The following is a 16586-nucleotide window of genomic DNA, read 5'->3' as shown; positions in this document are numbered from 1 at the left end:
TTATATAATAAATATAATACATATAATACATACAGTCAAACCAATATTTATTTAGACACCTTGAACATTTCATTAATTAATACAGTTTATTCACTATAGTTTAAAAAAATGGTAATAAAATATGACAAGATCTCAGAGTTAAACTGTCAGAAAAAATTAATCTTAATTATGTCAGATAACACTTAAGCAAAACATGGTCAGGTCAAAGTGTCTGAATAATTTTTGGTTCCAAATTATTACTGGTAGTCCACTGTATGAAGAATTTTTGAGTATAATATGTCACAGTTTACTTTATTTTGCTATCCTCACTTATATAAATGAATTATAGTGTCCTGCACCCACTAGTAAAAATATATCAAAAATATAAAAAATGTCTGAGTAATTTTTGGTTTGACTGGCTAATTATAATATAATTATAATATATATAATATATATATATATATATATAATACATTTATAAAATAAACATATACAAATATTATAAAATATATATTATAAATTCTTTTCATATAGAAAAGAGAGGGAAAACACAAAATAAATATAAAATAAAAACTAAATTTTTATTATATATCATTATATTTTTTCTCTCTAGATATGACTCTCCACCAATGTAAGCCTATGGGATTTTTTTGCCCACTTGATTTCTCTTCCAGGTGAGAATATATAAGCTTAGAAAGAATATATAAGTTTAATACTTAGTGTTGAGGGTTTGTTTAAATGACTACTAATTATTAACATTTCAGCACTTTTCAGCTGTTCCTCAGTGTCTCACCTCTGCAGCTTGGCTCGCGTTGGCTCCACACAGGCAGCGAGGCATTGAGGCATGTGAGTGTGGCGTCCCCCTGCAGGTGGTATCCCATGTGACACTGGAAATGGGCCGTGCCTCCGGGATGCAGATCTTTTACTGACACCTCCCCAAAATGAGGCCGTCGAGGTAGGGCGCAACTCAGGCGAAAAACTGGACAAGAAAGACCAGATTATCCTTTTTAAATTCTCCTTTTATGACATCTGAGTAAATAATGACAGATTTTTTCGGGGGTGAACTATTCCTTTAATCATTTATGAGTAAAATGAATGCTAGTTCCACTTGAGAAGGCTGATCAAAACAAATTGCAACCAAAGACAGCCTTGTGAAATGAGCCCTGGAGTGAAACTACGAGAACATTAGCCGGTTAATGGATATGGCAGAAGCTATCAAGTTAGATAACAGAGCAAATTAACCAAACGGAGAATTTTTCAATTAAAAGTTTGGAGGCAAAGTCAACTACTGAGACTTCTGGATGAGGAGTGTTTTTAACATTTACATAAGCACCTGTGGGATTCATTACCGTAATATTATATAAACTTCACAGTTTTATGTAAAAGAGCAATTATCTCTATAAAACCACAAGTCCCAAAGATGCCCTGTTTAACGCATAAGTGACTTGTTTTGAAAAAGACTCACTTTGATAATGCAGCTGAAACATGCCGACTCCTCCCTCTGGAGACGAACAGTAGAACACGGACAGCGTGTTGGTTGGACTGCGGATCACCTGACCTTCCACCAGAAGCGTCTGATTGGCCAGTACGAGCAAGGTTCCGCCTTCATCTACCCCTCTGATTGACAGCTGCTCTCCCTCTGACAGGTTGACACTTTTGACCTACAACAAAGGAATGCCAATCATCTGGTAAGAAACCCACAATACATTATGAAGTATGTATAGCATGTAGTGTACTATGGTACAATGATGGTATCTGATGATAATACCAAGGTACTTCCATGCGGGTAATTCTCAAAATATAAAAATATATAAAGGGATAATGTCCCTTTTTAATCATAAAAAATACGTAAAATATATATACACCAATCAGGCATAACATTATGACCACCTTCCTAATATCGTGTTGGTCTCCCTTGCCTGCCAAAACAGCCCTGACCCGTCGAGGCATGGACTCCACTAGACCCCTGAAGGTGTGCTGTGGTATCTGGCACCAAGATGTTAGCAGCAGATCCTTTAAGTCCTGTAAGTTGCGAGGTGGAGCCTCCATGGATTGGACTTGTTTGCCGCCCGTGACCCTGTCGTCAGTTCACCACTGTTTCTTCCTTGGACAACTTTTGATAGATACTGACCACTGCAGACCGGGAACACCCCACAAGAGCTGCAGTTTTGGAGATGCTCTGACCCAGTCGTCTAGCCATCACAATTTGGTCCTTGTCAAACTCGCTCAAATCCTTACGCTTGCCCATTGTTCCTGCTTCTAACTCATCAACTTTCAGGACAAAATGTTCACTTGCTGCCCAATATATCCCACTAACAAGTGCCGTGATGAAGAGATAATCAGTGTTATTCAATTCACCTCTCAATGCCTGATCGGTATATGTATATATATATATATATATATATGTGCATTCATATTTTTATTAAAAATATATATTAAAACGATACTGGTGGCACCCTTTGACTTCCATAGTAGGAAAAAAAAATTCTGTGGAAGTCAATGGCTGCCCTCAACTGCCTAATATTCTTCAAAATATATTCTTTTGTGTTCAACAGAAGAAAGAAACTTGTACAGGTTTGGAACAACATGAGGGTGAGTAAATGATGATAAAATTTTCATTTTTGGGTGAACTATCCCTTTAAGAAAGTAAAAAGTGTGCATTTTGATTTCATGTTGACTTTAAACCATATCATGGCCAGCGTGAATTATTATCCGTATCTCATCCGATCCCATGAGGACATGTGTGTATACATACCAAGTGTTTTAATCCCTTGCGGCAGAATATTTAACACACACACACACACACACACACACACACAGACACACAAACACACAGCAGGCCTTTGGCTGTGGATTAAAGTGGTAATTAGAGATTATGTCACGGGCATGAATTATCCACAGAGGGAGAGCGGACATGGACACGGGATTACAGCGGGCTGCACGCGGGCACTGTGGCAACGAGCCCCCGTTTCTCTCATTAACATCTGCTTGTGCGGCTCTGGCTTCCTGGGAACATACTGCTGCCTGCCCAAAGTGCTCAACTCCAGTAATTAGATCCCTGCAATTACATCATCTGCCACTAGAGGGCACGTTCGACTGGACACAGAGTTGTTAAGCGCAGTCACCTGTATCCGAGGGTGTTGGGAAAATGTGCTAGGCACAGGAGAAATCAGATTGCATTGCAGAAAAAAAAAAGCTTGTTAAGCAGCAGATTGCATTTCCAGATAACTCCCTCGGGGCCACATGCTGTGGTCGGTGTTCTGCAGCTGGTTATTTGTTGAATTACACAGTCTATTAGCATGTCATTTAAAGAGATTCATGCATTAACAGGTGCCCATTCAGTCAAGAGTATCCAGCGCAGTTTGTCATATCATTTGAAGGAGGAGGAAAGTATGATTAATGGATGCAATATTCAAACCTCATATTAAAATGTCTACAAATCTGAACCCTGAAGAGCTGGAAGTGTACCTGTAGCTCCACACCGTATCCAGTGTACACCGTCACTGTGTACGTGCACTGCAGGAACGCTCCTTCTGGAAGGGGCGGATCGTCTGAAGAATCGATGTAGCCCTCTGGGTCGGTGAAATTGACCCTGCAGTTTGTTACAGCTGGAGGAAAATGCCAGACAGACGACATTAAAAACCCAACCGTTCATCTGAGAATTTGTACAAAGGGGATTTGAGAAAGAGAGCAACAGTGAGGAGAAATCATCTAGCTGTACAGCTGTACTACAGGTCAAATGTTTGGAATAATTTGAATGTTTTTGCTCACCAAGGCTGCATTATTTAATCACAAATACAGTAAAACAGTAATATTATGAAATATTATTACAATTTAAAATATCTGTTTTCTATTTGAATATATTTTAAGATGTAATTTATTCCTATGATGGCAAAGCTGAATTTTCAGCATCATTACTCTTCAGTGTCACATGATCCTTCAGAAAACTTTCTAATATCAGATACTAGATACAGGTGTTCAAATTAGCTATATTTTCATTCAAGCTGCAAATTTAAAATTGCAAAACAATTCGTGAATAAAGCAGCATTTCCATCTTGTGTTTCCATCTCGAACAAAATCATCACTTCTGGGAGAAATTTGTCGCAAATAGATCTTTTACAGCTATTTATGCTAAGTGTAAATAGATACTGTTTGCAAGAAGTATAGTTAGCAACAAATTCTTAGCATCTTGTTTACACTAATGCAAACAGTGAAAAAAATGTCATGCTGTTATTAGTACTAAAAATAAAATATCTGGGCAACGGTTGGCGGAGTTAGCGAAAATAACCTTTGCACTCGGTGCAAATAGGCACTTTTATTTTTATAATTTGTTTAAATTAAAATTTTTATGACTTATGTTTTTTCATTTTTAATATATATATATATATTTTTAGCTTTTAAAATATTTTATATTTTAAATACATTTTAAATATTTTTTTTTTTTTCAGTTTTAGTAATGGGCCCTTTTCACACATAATGTATTTCCACAGTTATCAACAATGCAAATCTAGTACAACACAGTGCAGCGCTTCCAGGTTCTACATCAGAATGCTGGCTCATTATTGGACGACGCTGTTCACGTGAGCAGCATGACACATGCGTGTGATGCTGCCGCAGGAGCCGGCCAATAATGAGTCGGCGTTCTGACATAGGCCAGAAAGCTCTCAGATTTCATCAAAAATATCTTCATTTGTGTTCCGAAGACGAACGAAGGTCTTATGGGTTTGGAACAACATGAGGGTGAGTAATAAATGACAGAAATTTCATTTTTGGGTGAACTAACCCTTTAAGCTAACATGCCGCTTCAGGAGCCTGTTTGTTTACGTTTTTGTTTCCGGAAGTCAGTCTCTAGTTCCGCCTTCTCGATGACATCACGCACTGTCAAGCGATGATTAGTTGGGAAGCAACGCGTAGTCTGACATTTAGGAGAAAATTTAGGAGTCAAAATCGCATAATCTGACACAGAGACTATCGTAACAGTCTGTACCTGGTTTTTCATCTACGGATCCATCTGCTAGTGTTGTCAAAAGTACCCACTTCGGTACCAAGTACTGAAATTTTAAAAATGTGACAATACCAGCATTTTCCCCTAGCATTTTGAGTGCTGTTGAGCGGATTCTTAAACACCTCTGATTGGCCATTGTGTTCACACGTTCAACAGATGTGTCTGTAATTGGCTACAATGGCACCAGAATGGCAACGCTTCAAAAACATGTTGTAAATAGACATCTTTGTTGAACGTGTGAACACAATAGCCAATCAGAGGTGTTTAAGAATCCGCTCAACAGCACTCAAAATGCTAGGGGGAAATGCTGGTATCGTCACATTTTTAAAATTTCAGTACCAACTCTTGTGGTACATTGAAGTCACACACTGATCAGTCTGCACAGCGCCGCTTCAAGTTGAACACACCAAAAAACAGCACTGCATCTGAGCGAATTATTCAGTCACATGACTTGAGGCACAGTCACGTGACTTTTTTTGATGTGCAAGAGCATATTTTTATGCACATTCTGGATGTTTTATCCACATCTTTGGGTTTCCACTTGCATAAAAACTAAACAGAAACCCAGCTAGGCAATGATTTTCATAAGTCATTCACTTTCAATGAGAGCTGGCGAGACTGCTGGGAATGCGATGAAGTTAATTAAAGGTCAACTATTTGTAAATGTGCAGCAGCATGAGGAACAACTACTAGCAGCCAACAGTATAATGACTCATTGATGATTCAGGTTTCTCTGAATCTCGGTCTTACCTGAGGTGAGAACACCAGACGCTGTTTCAACGTTCACAGTGGTGGGAACTGCAGTGGCGACCGAAGGCTTTGTGAGTGCGGGTGGAGCATCAGTATCCCAGCTCGGCGTTGCGACGGCCTCCGGGGGTTCGGTGGGGAGGTCGTAGGCTGGAGGTAAAGTAGGGTGGCCAGTGCCGCTGTGTGCAGGGAGCATCTTCCTCAGGAAGGGCTGGTCAGGTGACAGGGCATCTGCTCCGGCCCCGAGCCCCTTCCCCAACATGGGCACCAAATTAGGTGGTAAACCGCTGGGAAGAGTCACACCCTTCTGGGCCAAAAGATGATCCTTACGAGACAGGACCGACTCTAGGAAGTCCTGCCCCATGGACGCAACTCCTCTGGGGGTTTCTTTAGGGACTGGCACCTGCATCACTGGAGTGAGGCTGGGTGGAGGGGTCAAATCGCTCTCTTCTGGGACAAAGAAAAAGAGTTTGAGAACATTTAGCAGGGACTAAAGAAAACTTAACTGATATCAATGCAAATGGAGACTTTGCTCTGCTTCTCAAACTTGTCTCATTAGAAATAGAGCCCGGTATATCTGCAGTTTCAGAAGAGATCTCAACACTGTCTCAAAATGTCAAGATAAGTCTGCAAACAAAAGTCAAAGATCTCAATATGAACATTTCTCATCAAATTCTTCCAAGATCAGATAATCTGAGCTCCTATACACACTTTTACAGCGCTATACTCGATCGCATACTCTCAAGTAGATACTTGTTTTAAATAAGTAATTACTAAACTGCTAAAAAAAAGTATGTTCTATATAATATGAGTGTGTTTAGTATGAATGTAATCCAGACTACATCTGTCATGTTGTCATAGTCATGTGACCTACCAGCGTCAGTTGCATCACTTTACTGTCATTCATAAATCCTTTCTTGTGGCCTCATGGGATAGTAAAGTGTCTATCGTATACACACTTCAGAATCTCGCCAGAGTTAGTAGGTCATCCCGGCACATTTTGCATACTTTTTCATGAGTACTGTGAATTCGGACATACTTCTTTTGTCACATACTGTGTTTTGTGCCTACTATATAGTAGGGAAGTATGCGATTTCAGATGCAGCATCTCCCTGCGTCCCAATGTGCATACTATCCATCCTAAATAGCATGTGAGATTACAATAAGTGTGTCTCAAAGCGTAGTATGTTGAAAAGAGTATGCCAAAAGTCCCCAGATGGTCTACTGTTTCCGCTAGATTTTCAAAGTGTAGATCCGTGCACACTATTGCGACTAATATTGGAGGAGGATTCAGTTCAGAACTACAAACATGAATAAAAAGTGTTGAAAAACTACAAACATGGCAGATGTGCATGACTGACGGTTAAGTAGAGAAGTTTAGATAAAGGGCATTGAGTGACTAATAATCAACATTTAACCTGATAAAAAATATTTAATGTTATCCCTGTGATTTTTCATCTGCAACAACAATGTGGACTTTAATAAATATCTATTTGGCCATTTACTTTTAAAGGCATCATTATGCAAACACATGAGGAGAGTTTCCGCATGAAAGACCCACGACTGGCAGATCATCGAGCTACAACTGTAACTACAACTGAAAAATAAAATTAAACCTAAATAGAAATATTAAAAAACAACAACAAAAAAAAAAAAAAAAAAAAAATGACAAAAACACATAAAAATACTAAAAATTTCATTAAAAACTGAAAATATGAAAATAAAAGTTTGTTCAAAATATTAATAAAAAGTATAATACTATAAAAAATAATACTAAAATAACACTGCTCCATAATGTACGTTTAAGACATGGTGTTACACGTCACTGACACCATTTTCACTGGCTCCACCACAAAAAAAGGACATTTTATTTGCAATATAATTAATAAGTATTCTTAAAAACAAACATTTACCACAAATAATTTGCTACAAATAATGATAAAAAAAAATAGCTGGATATTATAAAACCATAATTTAACTTTCTAACTCCATAGTTAATGTTTAAGAAATTTTAAGACAAAGTTGAACAGATTTGTACATTTTCTGAAGGTGGGAGTGGAATGTGAATAAGTCTTGTGAGCTATGAAATCATCCTCTGGAAAAGCATGTTGCCAAACACATAAGTGCGATAATGTGCATGATTTGCGATAAGGTTATGGTAAAGTGCAGGCTTCCACTGCTGTATTCATTCAGGGCAGATGTCAGCTGTATCACTGATGAGGGGTCGGTGTAAAAGAGGTGGGAGTTCCAGCTAAGGGGGAATCTAGTTTTCACTGCGCTATCTGGCTGAGTGGACCAGTGCCAGGACTCTAAGTTATTAAAACTCCCTCTCTTTCTGTGCTGCTGATTCAGGTTTGCAGACAGTCCTTGATGGGGAGGATGGACTGGAACACAAATGAAGCGTGTCGGAGAAACGATGCCGTAAGAAATGCACCGACACGCCGTTTCCTACATGTGTTAATATGTGGAGCTTCACCTCCTGCACACCAACCCACCGCCTGAACTCATTCTCACGCCACTGAAACACCTCAACCTTTCATTTTCTGCCAAAAAGATATCAATGAGCCAGTTAGATATAAAAAGTGACATTAAATTGTCATGCTTATGCTTTGTTTAAATTGGACCAAAAAAAAGACCATTTTCTGCACTATATATACTCCCACATACAGCAAGGATCCAAAAGTATGAGACCACATTCAAAATGTGGGATTTTTTTTTTCTCATTTTAACTGAATTTCAGATTTTGAAACATTTTAAAAAAAGACACACACACACACACACACACACACACACACACACACACACACACACACACACACACACACATAACAAACTAATTCAGATGCATAAGACTCTAATCTCTGTTGGCTTTTTCACCAGAGCGGCCATTCTTCAAGGTGAAAAAAGAGGAAGCACCTGATCAATTAAATTACACTGGCGAAAAAAGCTATTACCCTCTGAGAGTGATAGAGTGTTGTCCAGGGACGTTGTCTGAGCAATAAAACATGTAATGAAAGTGAGTACAAGAGGAAACCACCTGATGTGGAGTGCACAGGGCCACTTCGTCCTCTAGTGAAAGTTAATTGGTCCATGTATGTTATACATGCTCTTCTGAATTTATTAGAGAATCAAACAAGAAGCCAGCTGACTACTGGATTTATAAGAAATATATTTAAAGGGGTCATGAAATGGATTTTTAAAAAAATATTTTAATATGTTTCTTGAGGTTCACTTATAATGTTAATTAAGTTTTTTTTTTTGTATATATGCAGAAAAAAATATTATTTTCAACCCTCATTCTGACCCTCTGTCTGAAATGATCTGTTTTAAGGGGTGGCTCCTTTAAGGCTTGTCAGTAAACGATGGACACTGTTATGATTGGACATCATTGCATAGGAAACAGTATCAATGCCCCTTCACTATTGTATGCGAGTGTTTTGAAAACATTATCCACATAAAACCGACAAAGCATCATGAAATCGTTTACTTACGGTTTGTGATGAAGCTGCTGTCAGATTCAATACAGTCGGCTGCTTCTTCTGTCAACAAAAGTTTCTTTGCGAACTCTCCATTACACTGTGCCTCCTTAAATGACTGAACGGCAGTCTATTCGACTATTCTTCGAAGTCTTGCTCTAGAAGCGTGTATGAAGTCTCTGCGGATCAAAAAAGGGTGTTTCCCAATTTTGGGGCGTTTTCAAAAGGGGATAGGTGTTTTTCAACCACTTTACCTGATTTGCTCAAATCGAGTGGGAGATTCCTGGAAAAACACTGAGAGAGATTGCCTGCATATGAACGTAAGCGGGTTGTTGTAAACTAGCAGTTGTTTAATGTTTCATTTGTGTGAATTTACTAGCTAGCTACCCGTTATTAAAAGCTCAAAACAATCTACTTCCACTCACAATGTAGAGTTAACATTAGCTAACATTCGCTATTTGATGAATCTGTTTGTCACTTGATTTGTTTTAGGTTTGTCATCAGGTTGTGGCTACAGTGTCTGTATTGTCAATAAAATTAGTTTAAAGGTTTCTGAGTCATCATTTCAGGTTAACACATTTTCTCTATTTCTCATGATCTAGACATAAGTTGTTTTCTCATGATCTAGACATTAAAAAAGTAGTTGCGATCACAAGAAAACAAGAAAGAAAAATAATAATAATAATGAATGGCCTCTTAGGCTTCCGTACTTTTTTGATTGGATAGTTAAAAACACCTATACCGGTTTGAAAACGCCCCAAAATTTGGGAAACGCCCTTTTTTGTTCTGCAGAGACCTATACTTGCAAATATATATGCAAATGTATTTACCCATGTGACGTCACATCCCACAATATCCAAATGAACCATTTTCAGAGCTCGGTTAAATACATGTTCTGTTTCTATTGAGGTTTAAAGCTCTGTTTAAAGCTATGAAACTTACAGGATGTTTTTACAAAGTCTTGATCTTGTTTTTGGGCTCTACTAGAATAGGTTTCCTAGTAATGTTCAAAAAACACATTATTTTTCACATATTTGAGATTGTTGCAGTTCTTATCTTCCCAGTCTGTCAGTAACGCTCTGTTTAGCTCCTGTCTCTATGAAGCCCCTCCTCCCGAAAAGCACAACGTGGTCTGATTGGTCGGTTGGACCAGTGTTTTGTGATTGGTCAACTGCTTTGAGCGTGTATTGGAAATGTCCCACCCCTTACCATAACCGTGCGTTTCAACACTCTATTTTGCCACGTCCATTTATTTTGCGTACACCTTGGGCGTGAATTATTTAAATGAGGAATATTGTGACGTGTTCGTTCCCAAAAGAAAACTCAAGACTACAATGGAGGTGTTCAGAAATAGTGACACTTATATAGAGAATAACTCTGACTGTGCTTTGTGACTTTGCAGACCTTTTTCATGCTCAAACAGCAACATTACACACTAAAGAAAGTTGAACATGTAAAAAACCATAATAGGTCCTCCTTAATGGTACAAAGACCTCTTACATGTCAAAAAATTATTAACAGAACTTCAACAGTGTCTGAAATGTCTGTAAATATATTTATTTTGCACATTTCATTGGAGAGAGGTTTCTTATATCGCAGGAATTCTCAATTAATTTAGAAATCAACTTCTAAAAGAGAAAAATGGACTCAAACGAGACTGTTATTAAAACACAGAAAGAGTACAGAGCTATAAAATTAATGTGGATAGTTGTTCAGATAAATTGATCTTGGGAAAAAATTATGAGAAATGTGTTTGAGTTCATCTTTTACCTTTGATTGCTCTCAGAGTTGCCAAGATACTAAAGTCTGCAGTTTGAGATCTCTTCTGAAACTCTAGAGGAGCCACATTTGAGATTACATGCCGTCTTTTTCTTAGAAGAACAATCTCAACTTCAGCAAAGCCTCTTTGTGATCTTCTAATCTAATCGTCATCTGGAAGAAACAATTGAAGCATTAAAGAGATTTGTATTCATATAAGATGACTAAAACATCTGACCTATGAGAAATTGGATTTTATAATACATTCATTGCGATTCAGCACTCAAAACAACAAAAACACATCCATTAATGGTTCGTTTTGAGGCAAGAGCTTTCCATAATCACTGTTTGCGAGTGCACAGTGTTATCTCTGTCAATCATTTAATCTATAGGGACAAAAAGTAGCAATTTCTCTCCATTGTTCACTGGATCTTTTTCACCGTGTTGAATTGCTGTTCAATGCCGTTGGACTTTTATTTATAGCAAGTGGGTCAGACAAAGCCAACACCATCTGACTCTGAAACTCCAGCGCCACTAAACACTACGGGGTTGTATAGTTAGGACAGGAGCCATTATCCACAGAGAGAGAGAGAGAGACTATTTTAATGACACTATTTTTCAAACCCGCTATTTTAAATGTCAAATGAACTATTTCACCAGTCAGAAATTGCAAGCAGACACATTAAGAGCTTGTCAACGCTGAAACCGCTTTTCTGCTGTCTGCAATCTCCGGATATGAAAAATCTGCAAATGTCGTACAAATGTCGGAAGTAACCCCCTGTAAATTAATAAATCAACTGAGCAATCAAATATAAACATAAACAAACAAACAAAAAATTCACAAGTTTTACAATAAAAATTAAATTAATCAATTAAAAATCAAATAAAAATCAATTTAACAATAAACAATAATGTAGAATTTATAACTTTTTTAATTTGTAAGAATATGTAAATACACACACATATATGCTAATTAAACAAATATGTGAATATAAAAACAAATTAAATAAATTAATTAAAAAATGCAAGTAATAATGTAGAAACAATTGATTATGATTTTTTTTTATAATGAAATTATGATTTATGAAACAATTTTTAATTTGTGAAAATATGGACAATTTATATATATATATATATATATATTTGCAAATAAAAAAAATACAATAAACCAAATACATTAAAAATGCCAAAAATACAGTATTCCATTTAGCAATTAAACAGTGTAGAATCTGATTAACTAACTATATATTTGATTAACTATATATATATAAATTTGTAAATTGTATATTATTAATAAATTATATCAGAACTATATATTCCCATTGATCACCCTGCTCTCTAATTATCAACATCAACTATCAAATAAACAAACAATAACAACAAACAAAAAAACAAGCACGTGCACAAACTTTAATAACCAGAAATGACTAGGGTGTTATTTTCCCTGCTACTCTGAATGACAAATTAACTATTCCAGCGGTTAGAAATTGCTCACGTCAAGTAGACACATTAACAGCTGTCCACACTGAGCCAACGATGCGTCTTGCAGTGGTGTCAGTGCGGTTGAGCTGGCCCCGTGAACGCCATTCATTCACATGAGATAATGAGCCCCAAACACAGGGGCCCCAACAGCACAGCAATTACTACGAGCACAGAGTCCAACACTGCTGCTGATTGAGAAATTAATCCTCCTCTAGCTGTCATCAACTTAAACCTCACTGCTGCTCTCTCTCATGCTGTCTCTCTCCCTCCGTCTCTCTCTCTCTCTCTCTCTCTCTCTCTCCCGCTGCCTCTGTCTTTTCTTTATCTTGTTTCCTCGACTCGGCTTCTTTCCGTCCCCCCGCACACTGCTTATTCTGTCGGATTATGACTCAGACAGCTTTCCTGACAGTGACGGCGGAAACAGAAGAAATGCAATTCAATAAATGGCCAGCGCTGAGAAAAACGCAGGAGGGGCGAAAAACGGTGGCAGCTCAACCATGCGAGAAATATTAATGTCTAAAACCGGACTGAGCTTATAAAGGTAGTTTCTAGCTGCTGTTTTTCTGGGTTTGCTTCTTTTGTAGCATGGATTTTGGATTGTACATATATGAATCTGGTAATCAATCATTATATAATATTGTGTTGGTCCCCGTTTTGCTGCCGAAACAGCCCTGACCTGTCAAGGCATGGACTCCACTAGACCCCTGAAGGTGTGCTGTGGTTTCTGGCAGATAGCTCCTCAAACCATTCCTAAACATTTTTGCTTTGTGGCAGGGCGCATTATCCTGCTGAAAGAGGCCACAGCCACCAGGGAATACCGTTTCCATGAAAGGGTGTACATGGTCTGCAACAAGGTGGTATGTGTCAAAGTAATATCCACATGGATGGCAGGAACCAAGGTTTCCCAGCAGAACATTGCCCAAAGCATCACACTGCCTCCGCCGGCTTGCCTTCTTCCCATAGTGCATCCTAGTGCCATGTGTTCCCCAGGTAAGCGACGCACACGCACCCGGACATCCACGTGACGTAAAAGAAAACGTGATTCATCAGACCAGGCACCCTCTTTCATTGCTCCGAGGTCCAGTTCTGATGGCCACTGTTGGCTCAAATCCTTACGCTTGCCCATTTTTCCTGCTTCTAACACATCAACTTTGAGGACAAAATGATCATTTGCTGCCTAATAGCTTTACAGATATTTATTGGAAAGTGTTTAAACAATGTTTTACCACAGTTTACAGGCGGTAGACAATTAATGTCACAGTTCCAGTAGCTTAGGACACTAAAGAGACCTTTCTACTGACTAAAAATCACCAGGAGAAAGAAAAAAAATATATATATACAGTACACCTAAAACTGTCCTGAATGTTGCTTTTAATTGCAAAAAGTACTACCATCATACAATCATGGTAATAATACCATAGTTTTTTGTATCTTCAAAACACAGTACCATCAAAACACCATAGTATATGAATAATGTAATCAAGTGGTACCATGGTACATACTGTCTTTACCATTTACCACAATACATTTTTGTAATGAGATTTGATACATAATTTACAAAAAAGACAAAGTGTGGTAACTCAGCTTTACTTTTTTATAAGTTCCTATTTTTAGAAAGTAAATACACAACAACATGTGTAACACTGTACAGTATGTGTGCATCAATATAAATAATCTAAAAGGGTTTTATGAAATATGACAGCATGGATAAAAACATCCTGTGTTACTCCAGCTGAAGCTCCCTGTCTCAGTAACAAGCCCTATCCCAGGCCTTTCGTCTCTTGAAATCCAGGAATATAATTCCTCTCAGCAGCATCCTTTGACATTCAAACTGAGGTGAAAGAGGGCCAATCACGCGGCACAATGGTCTTTTCAAGAGGAAGATCCCGACCAATCTGGATCAGAAAGAACCCTGAGATCCTGTCAACTGAGTACAAACGCTTGATGGTTACTATCCCGCCTCCCTTTGTGTGTCTGGATCAAATCCAAAAGCGGTTCGGAGCGAATATGCCAAAATCAAAATAGAGGCATTCAGTTGTCATAATTGCAGCCTAGAGAGCAGTTGGAGGATTTTCAGTTAGACGCTGTTGCCGCAACAACCTGGAGAGATTTACCAAGCGTTTTCTGCTGTTGATAAAGCACAGTGTATTTACCTCCACGAGACAGTTACGTCTTTATCAGGATGTTGCTAAAAGCCAGCAGCTATAGAGAGCAACAACAGAGTTCCAGAAGTAAAAATCCTATTCATTTTCTTTATAGAAAAACTGGCTTTTAGCAATAACGTATTAAATCCGATAAAGACAGGTTCTGAGGTTGAGCGATGGTCTGTAGAAGTCACGATTCAAAGAGAATTCAATTCAGGTTTTCTTCCCCAGTCGTGTTTATTTGCAGAATTCACAGAAATCCACCAAACAAGTCGCTGTTACCATTAAAACAAAAATTGCAGTAATAGAAATTACTTACTACTTCTCAAACTGCTTGTGTAGGCCTATATTTGCAATAAACCAAAAATATATTTTTAATTATAATGACTGAATACTTGCTTATATATACACTATTATATACAATTATGAAACTGTTAAGCTATTAAAAATAAGCTACTGTTTAAACTTTTGCAGTTAGTTAAATTAATACTTTAATTCAGCAAGGATGCATTTAATTGATCAAAAATGACAGTAAGGACATTTATAATGTTACAAAAGATTTCTGTTTCAAATAAATGCTGTTTTTTTATTTTTATTTCTATTCATCAGAGTCCAAAAAATGTAAAAATATGAAGCAGCACAACTGTTTTCAACATTAATAATAATAAATGTTTCTTGAGCAGCAAATCAGTATATTAGAATGATTTCTGAAGGATCATGTGACACTGAAGACTGGAGTAATGATGCCGAAAATCACAGGAATAAATTACATTTTATAATATATTCAAATAGAAACTAGTAATATTTAATTGCAATAATATTTTAAAAATATTACTGTTTTACTGTATTTTTGATCAAATAAATGCAGCCTTGGTGAGCATAAGAGACTTTTTTCAAAAACATTTAACTCCAAACTTTTGAATGGTGTAGTAAGTGTGTACTTGTATTATAAAAAATGAAAATAATTTCTATTTTTGTACCATATCATGCATTATTTCAGTTAGTTCTACCAACAAACCTCCAGCAGTCCAACTTAAGCGTATTTAAAATAAACCTTTCTTTTCTAATCAAAAACACGCCATGAATTGAATATAAATCATGGAATATATTGCCTGCCACAATTAACTTTGTTTATGCTTCAAGTCAAAGTTTATAACATTGTGATGCATCGGGGAGCTGGTCGGTTCGCGTCAAGGTTCAGAACCCTTTATTTGAATTCCCTATGGTGAAAATAAATAGGAAAAACTACTTCCGGAAGCAATGCCGCTGAAAGAAAGTGGGCAGTCATAGTACAAGAAAGGGCATTAAAATAAGCTACAAATGACTTGACCGAACCGGTAAACACGCTCTCACGGATTCGAGCAGAGCTTCCCACACACTTCCACATCTCCCCCGTCTACACGGCATCCCATTATCACCGTTTAGTGCTATGACTGTGTGCTGACTCATTAAAGGTGTCAATGATCCCACCATAGAGAGAAAGAGTAACAGAGTGGTTGTGAAAGGAGGGATTGCGTGAGATAAAGAGGACGGTGGGAGGGTGGGGAGAAAGGGAGAGAGAGACACTAAGCAAGACTGTGTGTTTCTGGGCAGAGCAGATAAAGGCCACCGCCATTGGCTGTATGGATGCGGGGAAGAATTGCACGCTTGTCAAGGTTTGAACGCATTGCTGAATAGAAAAACATATAACTAACCTTGACTTTTCAATCTCCACATTTGTCTGCTTTTATGCCCTTCCTCTTTCCACCGCCGGTGACATTCTCGACGCGCTTTACAGCTGACAAACAGACAATTACTGTAACCGTAAATTCCTGAGGCGCATTTTCAACCATTCATATTCAGTTGCCGTGGAAAGCACCATGTGTGAAGGCTACATTGCTTATGACTACATGCTACAAAACGTCACACACACGAAATTAGCTAAATAGTTGTCTGTGACAATTATAAACCACAGGGAAAAGAAACACAAGTGTTTAAAGTAAACATAACAGTGTC

At 37.7% G+C, this 16586-nt stretch overlaps 1 protein-coding gene across 2 annotated transcripts in view; it reads right to left on the bottom strand.

The window, feature by feature from the left end:
• The window catches only part of LOC127520189 (seizure 6-like protein), a 52073-nt gene that overhangs the window by 14881 nt on the left and 20606 nt on the right, over positions 1 to 16586 (bottom strand). The window contains exons 2-5 of one of the 2 annotated variants that reach the window (XM_051908119.1): positions 5735 to 6178; positions 3448 to 3587; positions 1445 to 1640; positions 773 to 958 (exon numbers count right to left, since the gene is read on the bottom strand). In XM_051908119.1, the coding sequence (XP_051764079.1) occupies positions 773 to 958; positions 1445 to 1640; positions 3448 to 3587; positions 5735 to 6178 (966 nt within the window). Of the gene's footprint in view, positions 1 to 772; positions 959 to 1444; positions 1641 to 3447; positions 3588 to 5734; positions 6182 to 16586 lie in introns of both variants that reach the window. The other variant, XM_051908117.1, reaches the window with a different exon arrangement.

This window comes from Ctenopharyngodon idella, chromosome 10, assembly GCF_019924925.1.
Source record: "Ctenopharyngodon idella isolate HZGC_01 chromosome 10, HZGC01, whole genome shotgun sequence".
In the NCBI taxonomy this organism is placed as follows: domain Eukaryota; kingdom Metazoa; phylum Chordata; class Actinopteri; order Cypriniformes; family Xenocyprididae; genus Ctenopharyngodon; species Ctenopharyngodon idella.
This window is presented reverse-complemented; position numbering and strand designations above follow the sequence as displayed.